Source organism: Alternaria novae-zelandiae (genome assembly GCF_023758075.1).
Source record: "Alternaria novae-zelandiae strain BMP 2774 chromosome Unknown scaffold_8, whole genome shotgun sequence".
Classification (NCBI taxonomy): domain Eukaryota; kingdom Fungi; phylum Ascomycota; class Dothideomycetes; order Pleosporales; family Pleosporaceae; genus Alternaria; species Alternaria novae-zelandiae.
This window is the reverse complement of record NW_026056968.1, coordinates 589,166-609,731: the sequence shown is the minus strand read 5'-3', so window position 1 is coordinate 609,731 and position 20,566 is coordinate 589,166. Positions and strand designations below refer to the sequence as shown.

Here is a 20,566-nt window from a genome sequence, read left to right as displayed (position 1 = left end):
GTATCCTTGGCTGTGGTCGGCGCTGTTGCCATTTCTTGTTGTGTTGGGGTGGTGAGATATCAGCTCGGCCGGCGGACGAACCCCGTATCGCGATATGCGCTGGCGAAGGTAGTCTTTCATGCAAAGTCGATGTCCACACCCACCATATATATTGAGATGTGGAGGGGCACCGTTTATCAAATCCTCAGTTGGGACTGCTCACGCGACGCGGAAGGAAGGATAGCGGGGCGGAGCGGAAGCATCGCAGTGGAGAATAAGCACACGTCCAACGTGCATGCAGATCAAAAAGCACGTTGCACATGTGAACTCTGGTTGCAGCGTAGTGCCATGGCTATGGTGTGGCAGGAAGGCCTTCTCGATTGGATTCCCATGTGCACTACAGGGGTCTGTTAAAACTCCGGTTGCGAATAGCAGGGCTGGGCATTCCGTGGCCTCGATGCCCCTTTAGCGTCATCGCCGCACCTGGCAGCGCGACAAGCCGGCAATCTTTCACAGCGCACCACTCGACTACCGTCCCGCAACGCGACCCATAGTTCACAGCGCCCACCCGAACTAACACTTCGCCCTCTTCTTTCCTCAAATATGCACCACTACGACGGAGCTTTTCTGCGACGCGCTACCGGCTCGGTCCGTTGACGTTCTCTCTGCTTGGGGCGCGCTCGATTAGACTCGAACTTTCAGCTCTTCCTTCCCACTGCCTCTGCTGATCTCACCTCTTTCAACCTGACAAGTCCCGCCCACTGGGTGCCATTCACTCTTTCCCATCGCCTTGGAAGCCCACTGGTGGCAACATGTTCGGCCCATGGCTTGTCATGTTCGCATGGCTGAAGCAGCGCCTCCCGTCCAGTCTCAAGGCCCTCAAACCACACGCCAACTTTATCACCCTTCACTGTATGCGCACTATCACAGGGGAGGGACTGAACTGTGGCTGATAGGTTTACAGATTCGTATATCATTGGGTGGGCGCTCATCGGATCCGTCATCATATACGGCAGTGGTCGCATACCCTATGTCGATGCCCTCTTCTTTGCAAGCGGCGCAGCAACACAGAGTGGCTTGAACACGTATGTTAGTCCCTGAGGTATGAGGGCAGTGAACTGACTGCCAGCGCAGAATTGACATAAACACACTGGATCTATATCAACAGGTATTTGATGCGTTTAAAATCTACAAGTCTTTTGCTAACAATAAACAGATAGTCATCTACTTTATCGCCAGCTTATGTACGCCCATCTTCATCCACAGCTCCGTCGTAGTCGTTCGCCTCTATTGGTTCGAAAAGCGTTTCCAGAACATCGTGCTCGAGAGAGGGAACCGGAGCGGTCGGACTCGCACACTTTCTAGGAGGAAGAGTGAGATGAATGCAGCAACAGAACGTAATGTTGGACAAGAAGAGCAAGCGGTCGGCGCTCGTGAGATTCGGGTCATGCGTGGATCCAGTGGCCACGCACACGGTGGAACAATCGCGAACGAGTACGCCTTCAGTGACGGACTAGACTGGACTGGCAATGGCATACGCCCGAGAAGATCTAGTTCCAGCGAAGACGAAATGCCACCGTTCCGGCCGACGACTCCCGTTCAAACTGCTCCATCTGGCATTGTATGGGCCGACAATCTCAGCACACCTAAGGAAAAGAAGCCCAAGGAGTCGCTTGAAGAATCCCCTGGCGGCCGCCTTCCACAGTCGAACAAAGAGAAGAGCATCGCTTTCGTAGAAGCGCAGCGAAACCCGACAGCGAGGAACAAGCTTCGTATACCAGGTCCACGCGACTTCGACCAGGGGCTCATCCCAGAGGCTGTTAAAGGAGAAGAAGAATTGGACAGAGTTGCGAGTAGACTATCGCATGAGTCTCATCCCAAGCGAGAGCGTTCAAATTCTGTTCCCCATGCTCTGAACGGAGACGATCGCCCCTTCAGGAATCACATCACCATCGACGTACCGGACCGGCAGCAACGCCCTACCGGACATTCCGTCTATGACAGAACCAGGACCAATGAGGGCGATGCAAATGTGCCTGCATCGAGCATGCATCTACGTAATAGGTCACGATCAAGAACATTTACCAGCTTCCTTACCAGGGCCAAGACCGAAGAGGAGGACCCGATGCCCTACCTCAGCTGGACACCCACCCTCGGACGCAACTCAAATTTTGTTGATTTGACTGAAGAACAAAGAGAAGAGCTCGGTGGTATCGAATATCGTGCTCTGAAGCTGCTCGCCATGATCCTCATCATATTCTACCTCGGGTGGCACACCATCGGCATTATATGTTTGGCGCCATGGATCAACAACGACGCTCACTATAGTGGTGTCGTGAGAGATTTTGGCGTTGACCCAACTTGGTGGAGCTTTTTTACTTCAGCCTCCCTGTTCAACGATCTGGGATTCACTCTCACTCCAGACTCGATGGTCTCTTTCCAGCTAGCTGTGTGGCCCCTTGTGCTGGGTACCTTCCTGATCATCATCGGAAATACCGGGTTTCCTTGTATGCTTCGGTTCACCATCTGGATGTACTCCCTGATGGTACCCAAGAGCAGCGCCATCTGGGAAGAGCTTCGTTTCCTGTTGGATCACCCGCGTCGGTGCTTTACTCTACTATTCCCAAGCAAGGCAAACTGGTGGCTGTTCTGGATCCTTGTCGTTCTGAATGGTGTCGATCTCATCTTCTTCATCATTCTCGATCTCAACGACCCGACCGTGACCTCGCTATCCGGTGGTCACCGCTTCCTCGCTGGTCTCTTCCAAGCTGCCTCAACGCGTACTGCAGGTTTCGCCGTTGTCAACATCGCCGATCTGCACCCTGCGGTCCAAGTCAGCTACCTCATCATGATGTACATTTCGATCTTCCCCATCGCCATGTCTATCCGCCAGTCGAATGTCTACGAGGAGAAGTCACTGGGTGTCTGGGCCGCAGACGATGAAGACGACACTCAATCTAGCTACCTCTCGCATCATCTGCGTCGCCAACTCTCATTCGACTTGTGGTTCGTCTTCTTGGGTTTCTTCCTCATCGCCATCATCGAAGGCGTGCGGCTCGAGAATACGAACGAATACGCGTTCAGCCTGTTCTCCGTCCTTTTCGAGATTGTCTCTGCGTACGGTACGGTCGGACTGAGTCAGGGATTCCCCGGATTCAACACGTCCTTCTCCGGCCAGTTCAAGACATTGAGCAAACTCATCATCATCGCCATGCAGATCCGTGGAAGACATCGTGGTCTTCCATATGCTCTCGATCGTGCCATCTTGCTTCCATCGGAAACTCTACACCAGAAAGAGAACGAAGATGCGACGAGACGTGCACGACGTGGTAGCAACGCTATGGATCTCGGTGTCAGTATGAGTATGGATGGCATTACGAGGACTGGCACGGGACTCAGTCGCAAGAGTACGGCGAGTGGCGAGAGAGTGCCACAGAGTAAACCTAAGCAACTCAAGCGCATTATCAGCGGCGCTTTCAGTGCGGGTCCGACGGGCCAATTCAGGGAAAAGAGGACGTGATGAGTATCCTTATAGTCACGACTTTGTGGATGTTCAAGGCGCTTTGGGGCTTCGGTATAGCGTGGCGTACATCGGTGTTCGTGGATATATTTGTTCTTTGTTGTTTGATGGGTGGGCTTTAGATCTGATAGCGTTCATGTGTGGGTTGCAATATCCGTCGATGCGGTGATTTTGTTGTAACTGGTATATTCGTCCAACATATAGTACGGACAATGCAGACTTTCATGTTCACTTTGCGGGATGTTTTCATACTGAAGCTGACTTCGACTCGAACCAACTATCATGCAAAATGTCTCGGTTCTCCGAAGAAATGAAGCTATGAAGTCGTTATACATTTGACATCGTGCTCGTGTGGTGGACCATTTGCGAATTCTTGTACTATGACGTAGCCATTGCACGCTTGGATCTCAGCACGCGAGGGCACAGGCACCGACCCTAAGAAGTCTGGCTTGCAGCGCGGGAGTCGCGCGAGCGATGGAATGATGCGAGTCGGTGATGTAATGCAACGCTAAGTACCAGCCACCATTCAATTCTACCTGCCGGCGGTCGATCTCTATCTCAGACCCAAAGCCTCCCTTCTCCCCCGACTCCCCAAATCCAGATACGGTGCTTCGCCCAAGCTACAGACCCGATCGCCCGCTCGGGCCTCTTCGTAATCGTACGTTGCACAATGCCACGTGCTTCGATTGTCCCAGATAGCCAGATCATTCGGCCGCCACTTGAACCGTACCTGCGCATCGTGGTTCTGCGTCACAAGATTGAATAAGTACGGTAAAATGAGATCGGATTCGTCCTTCGTGACGCCATTGATGCGTTTCGTGAATCCTTTATTCACGTATACTGATTTCCAGCCGGTTACGGCTGCACGATAAGTCAGCGACTGCAGCGCAAGAGCAACGTCAAACTTACGGTTCGTGCGAATGACCGGATGTGTGGCTGTGAGGACATCACCTTGGTTCAATGGATTTCCTCTCACATCCTTCCGGAGTGGGTTTCCTAATCGCGCTGCCTCATCCAGGAAGAACTTCGCATCATGCGTCGCAGTCAGGCCCTCCAAAAACGACCGCATGGCAGGAGAGAGACGGTCGTAGATTTCGTAGCCGGAAGCCCAGAGCGTATCACCGCCCGTTGCGGGTAAGGTGTGGATTTTCAACATCGCATAGTCCGATGGGACTGGCTCAAATGTGATGTCACTATGCCAGCCTGCAGATGCAAGGCGAGATACGTCCGAGAGCTGGTGAGTGAGACCGCCACCTTTCTTTTGCTTTTCGCTACTTATGACAGAGATTTGGTCGCCGAGCTCAGATCCCTCTTCGGTAAGGGGATGTACGTGTAAACTTGATGAAGAAGGCTAATGTTTGGTCAGTTGATCGCTAGAATTGAACTGCCATCGCAGTGAATCGGACATACACAGCCAGATAATTCGGTGATCCGCAGCATCAAGTCTTTCATCTGGTTTGGCGTAACATCCTGATCCCGCAGAAAGACAACGCCACGTTGTGAGACTGGAACTATAAGTCAGTCATGAGCTACATCAAGCTGCAAACAGAGAGTCGTACCTGTTATTGCCAGATCTTTGATCATAGCATCGCCCCATCGAAGCAGGTCAGTCACTTGAAGACCTTCGAACTCTCTTCCAATGACTGGGGTCAAGTCTTGGTGTCTGAAGCTGTCCAAGGATCCGGAATAGACTAAGGGCTCCAACAGTCTCGATCGGGCGCTTGGGTGACCACCAATGATATTTGCATCTCCGTCTTCATGAACGTCTTCCATACGACTCCGCTTAACTGAAGGCATCTTGAAAGCAATGTGGTGCGCGGTTAGTGCAACTTCCGGCTCGAATTCAGTGTTGCAAAACGCTTGGATAGCCTCCAGACTAACAGCTCCGAATGTCTGGAAGTCCAGGACATATAATCATTCCCGGGACCAGGGTGACAACACCGCATGCGTGGTAAAGCACGTCATCGGACTAGTTGTACGCTCTGGGTCTAGTCGTGCTGGGCCTAGCCTACATGACCCCGTGAACGCCAAGGCGGATGTCGACAGTAAGACCAATAGGAGATGCATCAGCATGCACAACATTGTGCTTTCCCCTCGTTCTTCGGGGCAATTACTACCTCGGTAGGATGGCGACGATGGCGACGGGACGGGCCTGAATTGCGACATGCCATGTCCAAAGTAATAAATAGGAGACAAGAAAGCATAGCAGGGAATATGCAGTGTCCAGTATATCACATCTCAGCAATAACCTTCCTTCGTGGCAATTGTGCTGTAGCCGACAATCGCAGCCCTTGACGATGGGCAACGACATAGAAGCATCCCCGCACACCACACGGATCAGTGAAGATGCCAATTCGCTCAAATCATCGGCCCACGTGGGTAGAGAGGAACTTGCGGATATCGTCCCACCCCACGAGACGTACGAAGGCCGGCATCGCTTCGACCCCCAGGCGAGCTGGACAATTGAGGAAGAACGGCGTGTGGTGCGGAAGACTGACCTCCGGCTACTGACATGGCTCTGTCTCATGATGTTCGGGCTGCAGGAAAGTTCATACATTGTGCTAGCTGATCAGAAATACTGACTATCACAGCTCGATCGTGGAAACATATCGAATGCGCTCGCAGACAATCTTCTGGAAGATCTCGGTTTGACTTCTGACGACTACAACAACGGAACAACGATACAGTTGGTATGCTTTCTGGCTGCGGAATTTCCAGTTCAGTTGTGAGTATGACAGATTCTCTTGTTGAAGTCTTCCTCTGACCGTATTCTTATACAGTCTCACCAAACGCTATGGCTTCAAGTATATCCTCCCAACCATGATGCTTGCTTGGGGAACTGCATCTTGGGGTCAGGCGTGGATGCACGACCGAACTTCTTTTTACCTGGGCCGCGCAGCCATCGGACTTTGCGAAGGTGGTTTCATCCCCGGTGTGATCTTGTTCGCGACCTATTTCTACAAGTCCAAGGAGCTTTCTCTGCGCCTGGCAGCCTTCTGGTCGACACTCAACATTGCGCGTGTCATCTCGGCCTTGCTTGCGGCGGGGATTCTGGAGATGCGCGGTGTTGGTGGAAAGCCAGGTTGGTTCTGGCTATTTCTCCTCGAAGGCCTTTTGACGGTCGTCATTGCCATTCTCTCGTACTTGTATCTGCCCACCGCGCCGACATCCACGAAGAATGTGCTTTGGCGTCAAGGTTGGTACACTGAGCGGGAAGAAGTCATCATGGTCAACCGTATACTCCGAGACGACCCAGCCAAAGGCCTTACTGCTCTCAAAGAGCCAGCAACGTTCAAAGACATCCGCGCGGCTTGGTCAGATTCCTCCATGTGGGGTCTATACTTCATCGGCCTTGTCGCTTACATCCCTGCTTCGCCGGTGCAAGGATACCTCACTCTCACGCTTAAACGCCTCGGCTTCAGCACCTTCAACAGCAACATGTTGACAATCCCGTCTGCGGCTCTCCAGGTTGTCACTATGCTGGCATTGGCATACTCAAGCGACTATTTCAACGAACGTACTTTCCATTGTATATTCGGCGAGTTCTGGATCATGCCGCTTCTGATTGCGTTGTTGACACTACCCGATGGTGGCCTTGAATGGGGCCGCTTTTCCCTAATCACGCTGATCTCCGGATACCCATATTTCCATCCATTGGTCTCCTCTTGGATCTCCGAGAACACTTTTGACGTTAAGAAACGTGCAATTACGGCCGCAACGTACAATGTCATTGTGCAGATTGGATCTCTGATCAGTTCACAGATCTACCGCAAGTACGATGGCCCGTACTACAAGCAGGGAAACTCCGTTCTTGTGGCTATATGCGCGCTGAGTGTCATTACTTTCCTTGTGCAACGGCAGACTTTGGTCCGCCTCAACAAAAGGAAACAGATACAGTGGGAACAGATGACTTCGGAAGAGAAGGCTCTGTACCAAGCAGACATTATTTCCCGAGAGAAAGATGGCAACAAGCGGTTAGACTTCAGGTTCACACTCTGATTTCGTTGGGAAACGATAGCCGGTGGAATCCACAGACAGTCAATGTCAACATGCATAGCAGCATCACATGGTCTCTTCAATCGATCCGACTACCAACCAATGCCCCCTCGCCTTTTAGTTGCACCGAAGTATCTGCGACATGTCGTTGAGATTAACCCGAGGTTGCATTCCAAGTTCGAATTCCAAAGCTCTGATACCCATTATATACCATTTCCAAAGAGACGTCATCGGAGAGTATGTCAGTTATACTTCCAATACACTTTGAATCATTGTTTTCCTATTTCTCCTACACAACGTTGTGAATGATCGCGCGTCGACTGCGTGTATGGTGAGTAAACGTCTCTGCGTCGGCTACAGAGAGCCGCCTTGTTCAACGAAGACGTCTCTAGCCTGATCCACTTTCCCTGCCGCGCCCCACAACTACCCAGAACCATTGCATGTCGTGATTGCGGGGATCAATGACGACCTCGGGAATCTCCACGATTTTACGAGTCATTCCGAAACCCTGGATACCAAGGCCGCGGCAGCACAGCGCCCAACTCGCTGCAACTGCCCAACTGAGGTTTTCCGTCCGATGCGGCAGGCCACATCGCCGGCATCGCCCTTCATGGAGGACTCGCCGCTTTGAGCGTAGTCAGCAGAATCGTTGAAGGCTTTGGTAGGACTTATGACTGGAAATGGCGGTTGTACTCGAGGCATCACTTTGTTCCAGCGTCAATAGGAAATCAATTTGTTGTTCAATCACCAAATCGCTCATACGAACGCAAGATGGCTTGGGAAGAACCTCGCAAAACGGGCATGCAGTACCGCCGCCTAGGTAACTCAGGCTTGCACGTATCTGCGCTGGGTCTAGGAGGATGGCTCACGTATGTTCACTCGTCTTCTTCCATGGATACACTCAGGAATATACTCATCAGATTGCAGTTTTGGAGGCCACGTCGAAAATGGTACATTGTGCCTATACGCTCATCAGCCACTCCACTAACGTCATTATCAGAACTTACATTCTCCATCATGAAGACAGCCTACGATAATGGGATCACATTCTTCGACACTGCTGAGTCTTACGCCGCAGGCCAGTCCGAGATCATCATGGGCCAGGCCATCAAGAAATTTGCGTGGAACCGCAACGACATTGTAATATCCACAAAACTCAACTGGGGCGGCGCAAATGGCGAAGTGCTTGTCAACAACCACGGTCTCTCGCGCAAACACATCATTGAGGGTCTTCGCGCATCTCTCAAACGCATGGATCTGGAGTATATCGATATAGTGTATGCGCACCGTCCGGATCGCCTCACACCCATGGAAGAAACAGTTCGCGCATTCAACCATGTCATCGAGCAGAAGGGTTGGGCTTTGTACTGGGGCACGTCAGAATGGTCTGCAGACGAGATTGCCGAGGCTTGCGGGATAGCGAAGCAGTTAGGTCTCATCGCACCAGTAGTGGAGCAGCCGCAGTACAACCTGCTCGAGAGGAAGAAGGTGGAGAGCGAGTTCCAGCGCCTCTATACGCGGTTCGGGATCGGGTTGACTACGTTTTCGCCGCTCAAGTTTGGGCTGCTTAGCGGAAAGTACAATGATAGTCCGGATGCGCCGCCAGCAGGATCGAGGTTCGCTGAAGGAAAAGATGGTTTTGTGAGTGGAATGCGCGACCGATATGGAAATGATGAGTGGAGTGGTATGATCGGCGCAGCGAGGAAATTGAAGGTAAACCAAGTCCCCATGCCTCCTTGATGGCATCTAGCTAACTGTGAGCAGCCAATCGCGGATAAGCTGGGTGTCAGCCAGTCGCAGTTGTCGCTTGCGTGGTGCTTGAAGAATCCGCATGTCTCCGCGGTGATCACTGGCGCATCAAGACCAGAGCAGGTGGTGGACAACTGTGCAGCCTTGAAGATTATAGACAAGCTTACGCCAGATGTGATGGCTGAGATCGACGCTGTGGTTGGAAGCGTTCAGCTAGATCCTGCTCGACAAGATTAAAAACACTCGTTAGCTTTTGAATCAAAATTGACCTCCTTCACCAGTGATGTGACAACGGAAACGTCGGCTGATAATGTCCGTATTCTCATCTGAACGCCTGAAATGCTACCGGGACCGCACGCTATGCAACAACAATTATGGTTCCTCCTACGATCCTAACGTTTCTTGTGTTGATCATTCTTGACTTCCTTCTCTTGCGGCAAGATCTCGTGGACCTTCATATCCAATCCCACCCAGAACTTCCTGCCTCGCCACTCTACTGTTACACCTCCCCAGAAGGCGGTGACCCAGACTGGTAATGCGAAAATCTCGCGGCCGAGCCACGCAAATAAGAAGTCTACGAAGTTTCTCCTCGCGCCATCAAGTAGACTAGGTTCACCTGGTGTTTTATTGCCAAGCAGAGGTTCTAGAACCTCGGTACGGTGGTACGCAGAGGCTGATCGTTGAGGCAGGATGAAGTCAGGGGTGTCGGAATCGATCTCGACAGTCTTCGCGCAGTGCAGCAGCAGATACTGGACATAGTCTACAAGGCACCATGCGGATAGGTGTAGAAGCCAGATCAGGAAGAAGGAGGTCCATGTTGGGTTGATGCCGATGCTGTGGAAGAAGGGTAGTGTCGTCAGAGCATATGCGCCATACAGTCCACAAAGAATGCTTTCTGTTCCTGGCTCCACAAACGTCGCCAAAGTCACCGTGAACTTCCGTACTCGTAACCATCGAATGCGACGTTGCAGGTAGGCCATGACAGACGTATGGCTGATTGGCTGGAAGCAAAAGTCACCGAAGAGCATTGCATGCTTGCCCCAAGCCTCCTTTGTCGTTCCTGGCTCGGGTTTGTAGCCTCGTTCCTCGAAAGCTTGAGGTTGCTTCCACAACACATCACCAATGAGATGGTCCTCGCAGATATTGTCAGAGAAGTGGTCGATACCGGGGGCGCGGTTCGGGTTCGATGAGGTAACGTAGTTGAGATGAGAGCGACGGAACATGGTGCTCTTGCCCATAATGCAGGGTGCCACAGCGACTGTGTTGATGGCTTGGTAGAATTTGGCATGAGCAGAAGACATGAAAGCTTCGTCGAGACGTCCTCCGCCGCGCTGCAGCAGCTTCCTGATAGTACTGCTGGAGTGATTGCGCGGATCGGAAGACGTGCTTGCCGCGATGCTAGTTGACTCAGCTACAGCTTCAGGCTTGCCTCCGAGCAATTCCTTCCTGTCCTGAAGCGAGAGACCTTGCGAGTCAAGATCTACCGTAAGAGGCGTCTGGTGAACGAACTTGTACTTTGTCTTCTTGTTGCCATGCTTGTCCTTTCCAAATCCACATAGCAGGTCCACCAACCGCCCGCAAACGCCCTTGCCGACCCAGACGTTGCAGTCAAGTACCCATACGATGTCGCCCTTGGCCTCCCTGTAGGCGCGACTCATGTTCCTAATCTTCGGATTGGGCCCCAGCGCGTTGTTATCCTTCAGTAGCAGCGGATCCTCCTCTTCGACCAAGATCTGTACATCGGCATCCGGGAAATCTTTGCATAGGTGCTCGAGGATCGGGAAGGCAGGATCGGAACGCTCGGGAATGCAGAACACGGTGTTCAATTTGTTTTTGGGATACGTCTGGCGGAGGGTGGCTGCAAGGCACTCGTACAATCGCGGATCGAGGCCTTTGACTGGCCGTATAACGGTGACTTGGGGGACTTCGTGCTCTTCCAACGTCGTTACGCATGTTGCCTGCTGGGGTCTCCTCCAATAGTAGCGGAATAGTTGGACGAAGCCGATGGCACAGACGCTCCAAACTATCACCCACCAAATCAAGCACCCGGTCGCAATGATGGTGCGCGACATGGAGACATCTTGTCCCGTCGCGAGGTTGGGCGCGCGAAGCATGCGCGACAATGTGGTAGGGTTAGAATGAGGGTGGGGTGTTGGCGAATCTCGCAGCGCGGAGGTTGCGGAGAACCAGGAAGCCACGACCGCCAAGACGCAGCACCACTCGACGATGTTCAGGGGTATTGAATAGATGCAGTATCACAAAGACAGGCAAAAGAGCAGACGTACTGCAGCTGTTAAAAGCGAAGCAGCTTCTTGTCCCACAATCGTTTGCACATCCGAACGGTCCGACTTCACCGCCAGGGACATCCATGGATCGCGATCGTTTGTTGCGATCAAACTTCCTGCACACCGACAAAGCAGTTCATCCGACAACAATTGCCATAGATGGCCATCTGTAAATCGATTACTCACTTTAGATTATGGACTCGTTCACTTTTCAAGTTAACCACCTGATGAAGGAAGTTTTATACAATTCGCGGACTTTCTCGACACGGAACATCATATAGCTTGTGCTTGAAATGAAGTCCGCAAGGACATGTTAATACGTTAACACACTTTCGTGTGAGTGAGATAAAGACGTGTGTCAGCCAGAACACTTCGTTATACCAAATGAAGCCTTCCTGGAATCAAGTGAAATGCCATATACCGATTGAGCTCAGCCTTTCTCAAGTTTTCGGCTTCTTACGCACCAGGCCTGCTGTCAAAGTGTTCACCCCATTTGCAGCGCTTGCATTAGTAATGGGTGTGGGTTCTAGCTTTGCCTTCTTCCTGACTGTGCCTTCTCCTAGTATTTGCGCGGACTCTGCAGGCTTTTCTGCGCCAACAGCCGCTTCTGATGGGGTATCGGGTTTCCTCTTCTTTCGCACACCCATGACCATAGTAGGTGTCACGCCGTTTGTTGCATCCGAAGGTTTTAATGGAGCTACATACTCCTTTATCCCCTTGACTGTGAAGCTCCAATCGTCCATGCCCCCGAGAACAGCAATTTCCTCTTTCCACTTCCTCGTACTTCGTGCTGCTGCCTTTCGGTTTGCGAAACTCTGTTGCAAAAGGACCTCATGTGCGCGGTCATAGTTCTTAAGCGAAAAGCAGATGGTGCCACGTGAGGAAGCGGGCCATTTCCAGTATGGACTGTTCTCGGGAAGGTTCTTGGCGGAGCTCGAAGAGACGTTGGATGCCGTCGATAAGTTTGAAGAGCTGTTCTTGATCTTTGGCAGAACCAGGGGAATTGGTCCATACCTAGTTTTAGCCTCTTGCCTGCGTCGACTAGCCTTCTTCCGTTTTGGACTGGACATGTTCTCTTGCGATTCAAGCTGTGAGAACGACTGCGACGCTGATTGCTGCGAAGGCATGTCCTCGTCTTCTTCGGGTATCGAAGGCTTGGGTGGTGTTATGACAACCCATATGAAGCCCACTATACGCCCTGATGAGCACTCTTGCCTGAAGGCCATGAATTCCCAAAACTGGTCAAGTGTCTTGACGCTCTTCCAGTGCCCATTGCTTCTCGAAGGTGTGCCTCCATCTACTACCATGGCATCGGTACCCCGATCGGGAAGTTCTTCGTCCAGTTCGTCAAGAAATCTGGCTTTCGGATCGTCTGGAAAGTGTGGTACGAGGCAGCGCGGTGGAGCGGCAGGATAGGGAGCGATTTGTAGCAGCGGGTGGGTGGCCACCCAGCGTCGCGGGGTATTCGAGACGGGAGGTGGAGGAATGTATCGCAGCGTGTCGTATGGCTCGAAGCCCGGTATCACCAAGTAGCCTTTAGCCGTGGACTCTGATTGGACTGACGTGCTGTCCGCCTTCGAACCGTCAACCAGCCGTTCGGTGAAGGGCTTCCGCTCTCCTTCAGCCTTGTACTCCCATATGATGGGATCGAGCACTCTGCACCACCACTTCACCAAGCCTCTGTCATCTAGCACATGCTTGTTCTTGTTCTCGATGCTTGCCGGAAACAGGTATTGATCCTGTGCCCTGGCGAAGAGAGACACTACCAGCTTCTTCCCTTCCCTCTGTCGTTCTCGTGCTAGCCAGGATACAAAGGTTCCACAAATGGCTTTCAGAGGTGACGCAGACTGGGCTCGCGGTAATTGTAGTTCGGATATATAACCTGTCGAGTCGGCTTTGGAGACGAAGATGGTCGTGAGGTTTCGCGTGGTGTAGATCAAGACTTCAATTGCCAATATAAGAAGCTCCTCGGGCAGTTCCGAGGCTGCTCCATCTTTTGGAACTATCGACGCTGCCAAGGTCTGCGATTCGCAGTATGTTCGTTCGGACTTGCCATGGGGCGGCGCGGAGAAGAGGGCGGAGGACTTGGAGGGCGGTGTTGAGTAGTGGTAGAAGGTGATGGGCACGTCTTTGGGCAGTTGTTCGGCGAGTAACTCTTTCAGCGGCCTGGAAACCCCAGCGCTCGTCATGATGACCCAAGAGAAGCGCAGCAAGGGGAAGCGTCGCGTATCGGGGTGCGCACGATGGGGAACGGCAGGCGCGACTGGTGCTAGCGTCGTTGCGGTAAGGCGCGATCCGCGTGCCGCAACTTTTCGATGATCCGAACTGACCTCCGCCAGCAGCATCACGCCCGCCCGCCGCCAATCAAGCCTCTCACACCTCGCTCACCACTTGGGAGCGCCAAAATGACTTCCAAACGACCGCTCCGATCACTCGTCTCGACCGCTTCATCATCACTCCGGCCCGCGCAAATATCCAGAACGTCCTTCGTGCGGTCCTCCGCATGCGCATTTTCGAGCACCGCCCCATCGAGGTCCACGGAATATGACGCAGAAGCTACGCCAGCTGTCGACAGGCCGCGATGGAAACAGACACCTCCGCGAATGATGGCGCCTCACAGGATACGGCCGAAAGCCAGAGGGGGCGTTTACCAGGTCAATGAGGACCCGAAAAAGCTGGACGATGCGTATATACGCATGTTGGGCCCTGGAGGAGACAAAATACTGGGAGAAGACGTAAAGTGGTTAGCCGTCACACACAAGAGCTTCGACCACGGAAGGAGAGGATTCAATGACCGACTAGCATACTTGGGTATGTGTGCACATTGCAAAGGCGGGCAGATGGGAGGCTAATACAAAGGGCAGGACGGAGGATAGTCGAACTACAAACAACACAGGCGCTCATAAACTCGCCGCAGGAGAATCAATGGCCGAGAGATCCCACTGGTGTACCAATTAGCGACGAGTTTGGACGCAAACCATACCTACACCCCGCCTTGAATGGGCTGCAAGGCTTGACTGACGAGGCCGAGAGTCTGGTCTTGAGCAAGACACGGCTAGCACCGATAGCAGAGCGATATCGTCTGGACAAGGTCACACGGTGGACACCCAAGAGGGTATGCTCGAACCTTTACAACACCCTAGTCCACAGGCTGACGAATTACAGGCGGACAACCTCCAAGGCTCTGGTTTTGAAACCGTCCTTATGACCTCTCTATACGCCATCGTCGGAGCGGTCGCTCTCGAGCGTGGCGGCGAAGTGGCCAACAAGGTTGTGCAAGAAAAGATACTCGCACCGCTTGGCTTCAGCTTCTCGCCCGAATCATGACCTGGACGCAATTCGATTCTGTACAAAACCACTGCCAGACTTTGTACCATATTGTAAACAAGAACTTGACATGGCGAACATCGCGATTTTCTAATCAAAATACGTCTTCGCCATCACCTATTGTCTCTCAGGTTACGGTCACATTGACATCACACCTAGTACGAATTGCCCGTCTTGACGAGTCGATTGAGACTTTTTATTTCTCGTGATCTGCTGGAAGGCAACACCATCGACACTTTTACACAGACTATTAGATGAAGACACAGATTACGTACGTAGACGAGGAATTGGGTAAGAACGGTGACTGTCACGATCCGCGATTCAAGCGGATGGCTTTAGGAAATCTCAGATGATTAACGTCATAGCGAAACTGTCGCTACGGGCAATAGACTCGTTGTCAAACATCACAGATCATAGCAAATTCCGTGTGGGTATGACCACAAAATAGCGTGAAGATTGCAAGATGCTATCCGAATCAAACGAGCCGCACACTGCTAGCCCAGGGTATAAAGACGGACACCTCCAAGAAGAAAAGAACTCTCGCGACCCGCTCAAAACGTTAGACCCGGCTTGTTCTTCCTCCAAAACATAGCTTTTGCCGCGTTCACTGACCGTGGTGGCGGGTCAAACTTGGGCTGTGCCTCCTCAATGTCCATCTGCTCCATCTTCCTCTGCGAGTTTCGTTTCAACTCCCTCTTCAAGTTGCGCTCATCCTTCTTGCGCATCCAAGTGATCCAAATGCAGTAGCTTGCGCAGATAATTCCAATACCGCCTATTACACCACCAATCACCGCGCCAATGAGACCTTGGCTCTCCCATGCGGATTGCTTGGGGCGTTCGTAGGCTGCGGGCGTGGATTTCGGGCAGAAGGTAACAGGCATGACCATGTTGTTCTTTTGAATGGCTTCAGCGAGGAAGAAGTTATTGGTCTCGTAATCCGCCATCAAGTAGACTTGGCCAAAGAAAGCGGTCCCGAGGTAGAATGGTGTGTCGGCTGACTCTTCTCGGTCTTGGATGGGCGTGATATTGGAAGCGTTCATGAGGACTTCAGAGGGCAGCGTGACTGTAAAGCCATCTTCTAGCACTATCGAGAACGTGCCGTTGAAGGCATTCTTCAACTTCAGAGAATTATCGCCCCATGTGTTATCCTTTTCGGCGCCCAGTCGTTTGATGAAGTTTTGGGTAATCTGATACGGTAGGGAGAACGGGAACTGTTCAGTCGTAATCTGGGCCTCGAAGTCCTCTGCGCGTGTTTTCATGTCGGTGAAAACCGTGTTATCGAACAGTGATACGTTTGCGTTATCTTCAGAGTTAGTGATGACGATGTCCTTGATGCGGACGCTCATCGGGTTCGGATTGTCGATTTTCATGGCGTATTTGTGTGTGTCTCCCGTGAAGCGACCTGAGTCGTATCCCCCAAAGACATTGCTACCGTTAACTGCGCCTCCGGCACGCTTGAATCCCTGTCCGATGTAGAGCGAGTACGTTTTCCCAGCAATGATGTCTTGTGCAGCCAGGTCCCGAAGGAGAGTGGAAGACAACCCCATACCCACTCGTGCAGGTGTGATTGACCCCGACTCGGCGACTTCGATCGTACTGTTCTCTATCAATGTTTGTGATGCACCGTCCGTCTCAAAGTAATGTGTGTATAGTCGTAAGGTCTCTCGACCGAAGAATCCCGTAAAACCCTCTTGTTCATTGTCCAAGGTTTGGAAGTTGTCGTCTTTCACAAAACTATTCTACATGTCAGCTAACAAGTTAAAGTATCACATCGACAGTCAAGCATACCTAGTGGAGTCGCGGTCGTTATAGAAGCCCCCTGTACTCGTGGCACACTTGTCAAGAGTTGTGTTCTTGCAGTAGTTACTCGACGCGAAAGAGATGTGGTTCTGTTGTAGTGATGGCCAAAGACTCTGGTTCTGTGCTGGCGTTCCTAGTCCGATGAAGGATCCATATTGAAATTCTGATGAGTCGTGTACGGCCCGCTTGTGGATGTCGACGTATATTGGTTTCTTGGTGCAGTTTGAAGCAATTGCAGACTGAGTGAACAGCAAAGTTGCGGAAAGCCATAGAACGAAAGACGCCATGATGGAAGATGAGAGACGCTTGAGTCCAGCAAGCTGAAAGCAGGTAACAAGGTGTTGGACAACGCTTACAACACCAACAGGCAAGGTGAACGACGATGATGACGAAACGTCTCAAACTCGAGTTGCGGAGGTGCCAGAGGCTGTAGGATGTCTTTGTAGGCCTCCATCGTCTGTACCTTGATACACTAAGATGAGCATGCGGACAGTCAGCCAGTTAGGCAAGGGCCAAGCTATTCTTGCATGCGGGAATATCCACCTGCTTCTGCTGGACGCGCATGAGTGCATCCCTGGGCGCCATCTAGAGCCGCATGGGACTGAACCGCTGCCGAGAGCGCCTGCTGATGCCGTTGTGGAAGTACCACGACCTGGGGAGGTGCCCCCATGGGCGCTTTGAATAGAAACATGCGCGAGGAAGAAAGATGATCCCTCTCCGATGGTAAGCTTTGCCGTCGCAGAGACACTGATGATTGGATCGTTATTGTAGGCAGTTGCACCAAGATAGCGGGCGTTTATGAGACCAGGCTGATTGGGTAGGGTTGTCTCGCGACATTCCCAAGCGCTCGCTGCACGGACCCGACTGCAGGTGTGGATCTGACACCAGTGTCGCTATTCTTAACCTTCCGCTCACCACAGTCTGCAATCTCAGAGGCAGGTAGATTGCGTACCCGCTCGGTGAGATTCTGATGCATTCAAAGGAAACCCTCGGAAATAGCCGTACAATCTTAATCCCGCAACCCCGCACGACGTTCTCGTTGTTGCTCCCGGGCTAAAGTTTGTCTACAAAGTGGATGCGTGCCAGCATAAAGTATACTTGGAAGACGGTGCATTAATTTTGACTCGTTTTTAGATCCAGAAGGAGCAGAAAGCCTGATTGCTCTGCAAAACATGCTCGCGCGATAGCATGACCTTTTGACGGCTGCGTAGTGTGTGTCAGGGCTGCCTTGCTAGGGACGAAGGGGTGTAACAAAGCGCTTGCACTTCTACGATGCCGACGCCATGTGGAACACGCAGTGACTTCACGCATTCGTCTCAATCGCTGCACTGCTTGGTGCAAGCCATATAGTATATGAGGTCCACTGCAGCGTGAACACGTTCTTCATTGCGTGAATTTGACGACTTCCTATAGCTCCTGAATAAGCTCGATTCTCCACCTCCTACACAGCGTGTAAATATGGACTCACTTTGAAAGCTAAAATATCGCTTGATGATGACTTGGAGCACCTTGAACCTCAGCCTTGACCCCGTACTCCTTCACCCGCTATGCTAAAAGACTATCCCACATATTCTACAGGTAGTTGGCGTCGGGTTTTACCGACATGTATGAAAAGTTGATGTACATTAAGAGCAAAAAGGGAAACATCCAGCTGAACGCAACGTTGAGCATTGAGACTTTCAGGAGTTGACAAGCACCCATCGCTTCTCTTTCTCGGTAGGTCCTACCCTTGCGGCAACTACGCTCAAGGTGTTGCTGATGGCGTCCTTAGGCAGCTTTGGGAATACCTTTTTCAGCGCCTCAATCATGCCAATCTTGGTCAGATCTTTGCCCTCAATTTCGGCCTTGAAAGCTTCAAGTTGCTCGGTGGGCACCAATCGCTTAGCTTTTGCAGGCTTAGTTGGAGTTCCTCCTGTTGACTTCTGTGGGCCGTTCAATGTGTTGAGCAGACCATTCATAGAGCGTTGGACCAGAGGTACCCGCGGAGGGTTCATGGCGCTCTTAGTGTCTTTCTTCGCAGCAGCGGCGGTACTTGCAATGGTCGCAGGATCCGGTTCCCAGTATGCCTCAGAAAACGGATCGATTGAAGTCATCTGCGGATCCAGCAGAAACCCCATTGAGAACCCCTTGAAGTCGGTGCATATAGCATCTGAACCATCGTTCAACCTGGAAACCCTATCGGCATCCTCCCAGCACAAGCCGGTGCTGACAGGAACTAAATCACCACTAATGAGTCGCCGTTTGAGTTGTGGGTCTTCTTCATCATCGAGGAAACCGTCCAAGTCGTCTTCTGCATCTTCTTCGTTGTCGTCTTCGCCGTCAGAGTCAAGGTCTTCTCCTTCCTCGGGTTCATCCCATTCTGCTTCAGAGTCGTAGTCATAATCGGTGTCCTGTCGGACCCTGGCAATAGGGTTTCGTGCGAGCCGAGAAGCTTCCGCGTCGGTATAAGGCCTGGTATAGGTGCCATAATACGGGGGACGTACATCCTTGCAGAAGTGTATGTACTTCATCGGGATCTCTCTGAGCATCTCCAACGGGCTTCTGTGGACAGTCAAATCGATGGGACGGTCCGATGAGCCATTCACACGTTCGATAACTTCGGCGATAGTCGCAGTCCGATGCGCTGGTCGAATCCGTCGCGGGAAAGAAGATACTAGGGTCTCTCGTGTGATGGTCTCGGTACCGGTACCGTTGTGCGCGATAAGGTTCTCTAGCCGTGTTCGCGCAGCCTCCAGCCGCTCCGGATCGTCGAGCAGAGGATTTATGGGAGCGAGGATCGTATGTGGAGGGAGGTTAAACGGTAGAAAGTATCGCTCGTAGTCTGACTGAGCGTTCTTGACGATGTTCTTCTGTGGGGATGGAGGGGCCAAATTAGTTTTGACTCCGGATGTGCTAGGTAAAGATGTGGACGAGGCAGTAGGGTTCTGGGATGAAGCTACCACGGCCTGTCCTGGGCTTGATCCCGCCTTTGGCTTGACGAAAAAAGCGTTGAGCTTCATTTGGGACTATCCAAAGGTTAGCACTGTTCGAGTCGTACTACAAGGACGATGGTCGACTTACTCGTGCCTTCTTTGCCTTCTCCTCCTCTACCCGTTGCTGTTCCTCCTCCTTCAGACGCTTCTTCTCATCTCGTTCCTCGTTCTTCTTGCGCTTCTCCTCTTCTCTCTGTGCCTTTTGTTCTGCCTTGACCTTCTCCTCGGCCTCCTTCTGCGCCTTCTTCTCTTCTCGCGCCTTGGCCTTCGCTTCCTTTTCTAGACGCTGGGCTTCTTTCTCTTGTGACGTCAACTTGCGCCTTTTGGCTGGTTGTGAAGGGGTTGGAGCAGAGACATTGCTGCTGTTTGGGGCGGTTGAACTCGGAGCGCTGCTCTTCAGGGGTGACGGGGTTTGAACCGAGAGAATTGAGAGGGGTGTAGAGGCTTCTGATCGAATCTGTTTTGACGGAGTTGATACGGTAGGCTCGACATCGTCGTCGTCGGTGTGTGGACGCTTTTGGGGCAGCGGCGCAATGGGTGTGGGGTCCTCCATAGTGTACGGTAGTTGCTGAAAGTGCGGCCGATAGACTTTGCAGGTCTATCACGAGTCGATAGTGAGGGGACCGACGCTCAATTCTGAAAAGGTTGTTGTCGTTGAACAAGCAGCGTGGTTGCGGTAGCGGACGTTGATGCGGGAGGAGACGCGAAGGTCGAAGGCGCGACGCGCAGCGCGTGGAAACCGCGAACGACTAGTGGGCTGATGTGGGCCTAGTGCGGGAAAGTGCGACTGGGGTGCAATTGCTCGAATGGCGCGTACTTTAGCGATTTCATGCTCTGATTTCCTTTTAGCGTTACGGCGAAACGAACGCGAACATCAACACGTCGAGCACCGCTATCTTACCCGTGTAAGACGTGAACCAAACAGTTTTAAAGCGATT

General features: G+C 52.1%; 9 protein-coding genes across 9 annotated transcripts; 4 read left to right on the top strand and 5 right to left on the bottom strand.

The window, feature by feature from the left end:
* Positions 1-791: 791 nt before the first annotated feature.
* Positions 792-3,499, top strand: J4E88_004685 (uncharacterized protein; the record flags this gene model as incomplete). Its single annotated transcript, XM_049398329.1, has 4 exons — positions 792-891; positions 944-1,064; positions 1,114-1,147; positions 1,196-3,499. 4 exons carry the CDS (start codon positions 792-794, stop codon positions 3,497-3,499), a joined length of 2,559 nt encoding a protein of 852 aa, XP_049255890.1.
* Positions 3,500-4,052: 553 nt separating this feature from the next.
* J4E88_004684 (uncharacterized protein) lies at positions 4,053-5,296 on the bottom strand (the record flags this gene model as incomplete). Its single annotated transcript, XM_049398328.1, has 4 exons — positions 4,053-4,360; positions 4,409-4,850; positions 4,910-5,004; positions 5,059-5,296. 4 exons carry the CDS (start codon positions 5,294-5,296, stop codon positions 4,053-4,055), a joined length of 1,083 nt encoding a protein of 360 aa, XP_049255889.1.
* Positions 5,297-5,796: 500 nt separating this feature from the next.
* J4E88_004683 (uncharacterized protein) lies at positions 5,797-7,498 on the top strand (the record flags this gene model as incomplete). Its single annotated transcript, XM_049398327.1, has 3 exons — positions 5,797-5,982; positions 6,091-6,224; positions 6,280-7,498. The coding sequence occupies 3 exons, from the start codon at positions 5,797-5,799 to the stop codon at positions 7,496-7,498; spliced, it is 1,539 nt and encodes a 512-aa protein (XP_049255888.1).
* A 768-nt stretch (positions 7,499-8,266) lies between these two features.
* Positions 8,267-9,481, top strand: J4E88_004682 (uncharacterized protein; the record flags this gene model as incomplete). Its single annotated transcript, XM_049398326.1, has 4 exons — positions 8,267-8,364; positions 8,423-8,445; positions 8,496-9,208; positions 9,260-9,481. The coding sequence occupies 4 exons, from the start codon at positions 8,267-8,269 to the stop codon at positions 9,479-9,481; spliced, it is 1,056 nt and encodes a 351-aa protein (XP_049255887.1).
* Positions 9,482-9,636: 155 nt separating this feature from the next.
* Positions 9,637-11,358, bottom strand: J4E88_004681 (uncharacterized protein; the record flags this gene model as incomplete). The annotated part of the gene is made up of 1 exon (XM_049398325.1): positions 9,637-11,358. One exon carries the CDS (start codon positions 11,356-11,358, stop codon positions 9,637-9,639), a length of 1,722 nt encoding a protein of 573 aa, XP_049255886.1.
* Positions 11,359-11,969: 611 nt separating this feature from the next.
* Positions 11,970-13,718, bottom strand: J4E88_004680 (uncharacterized protein; the record flags this gene model as incomplete). Its single annotated transcript, XM_049398324.1, has 1 exon — positions 11,970-13,718. The coding sequence occupies one exon, from the start codon at positions 13,716-13,718 to the stop codon at positions 11,970-11,972; it is 1,749 nt and encodes a 582-aa protein (XP_049255885.1).
* A 216-nt stretch (positions 13,719-13,934) lies between these two features.
* On the top strand, positions 13,935-14,856 carry J4E88_004679 (uncharacterized protein; the record flags this gene model as incomplete). Its single annotated transcript, XM_049398323.1, has 3 exons — positions 13,935-14,340; positions 14,394-14,644; positions 14,695-14,856. The coding sequence occupies 3 exons, from the start codon at positions 13,935-13,937 to the stop codon at positions 14,854-14,856; spliced, it is 819 nt and encodes a 272-aa protein (XP_049255884.1).
* Positions 14,857-15,407: 551 nt separating this feature from the next.
* Positions 15,408-16,943, bottom strand: J4E88_004678 (uncharacterized protein; the record flags this gene model as incomplete). The annotated part of the gene is made up of 2 exons (XM_049398322.1): positions 15,408-16,590; positions 16,645-16,943. 2 exons carry the CDS (start codon positions 16,941-16,943, stop codon positions 15,408-15,410), a joined length of 1,482 nt encoding a protein of 493 aa, XP_049255883.1.
* A 1,392-nt stretch (positions 16,944-18,335) lies between these two features.
* Positions 18,336-20,181, bottom strand: J4E88_004677 (uncharacterized protein; the record flags this gene model as incomplete). Its single annotated transcript, XM_049398321.1, has 2 exons — positions 18,336-19,661; positions 19,717-20,181. The coding sequence occupies 2 exons, from the start codon at positions 20,179-20,181 to the stop codon at positions 18,336-18,338; spliced, it is 1,791 nt and encodes a 596-aa protein (XP_049255882.1).
* Positions 20,182-20,566: the final 385 nt, after the last annotated feature.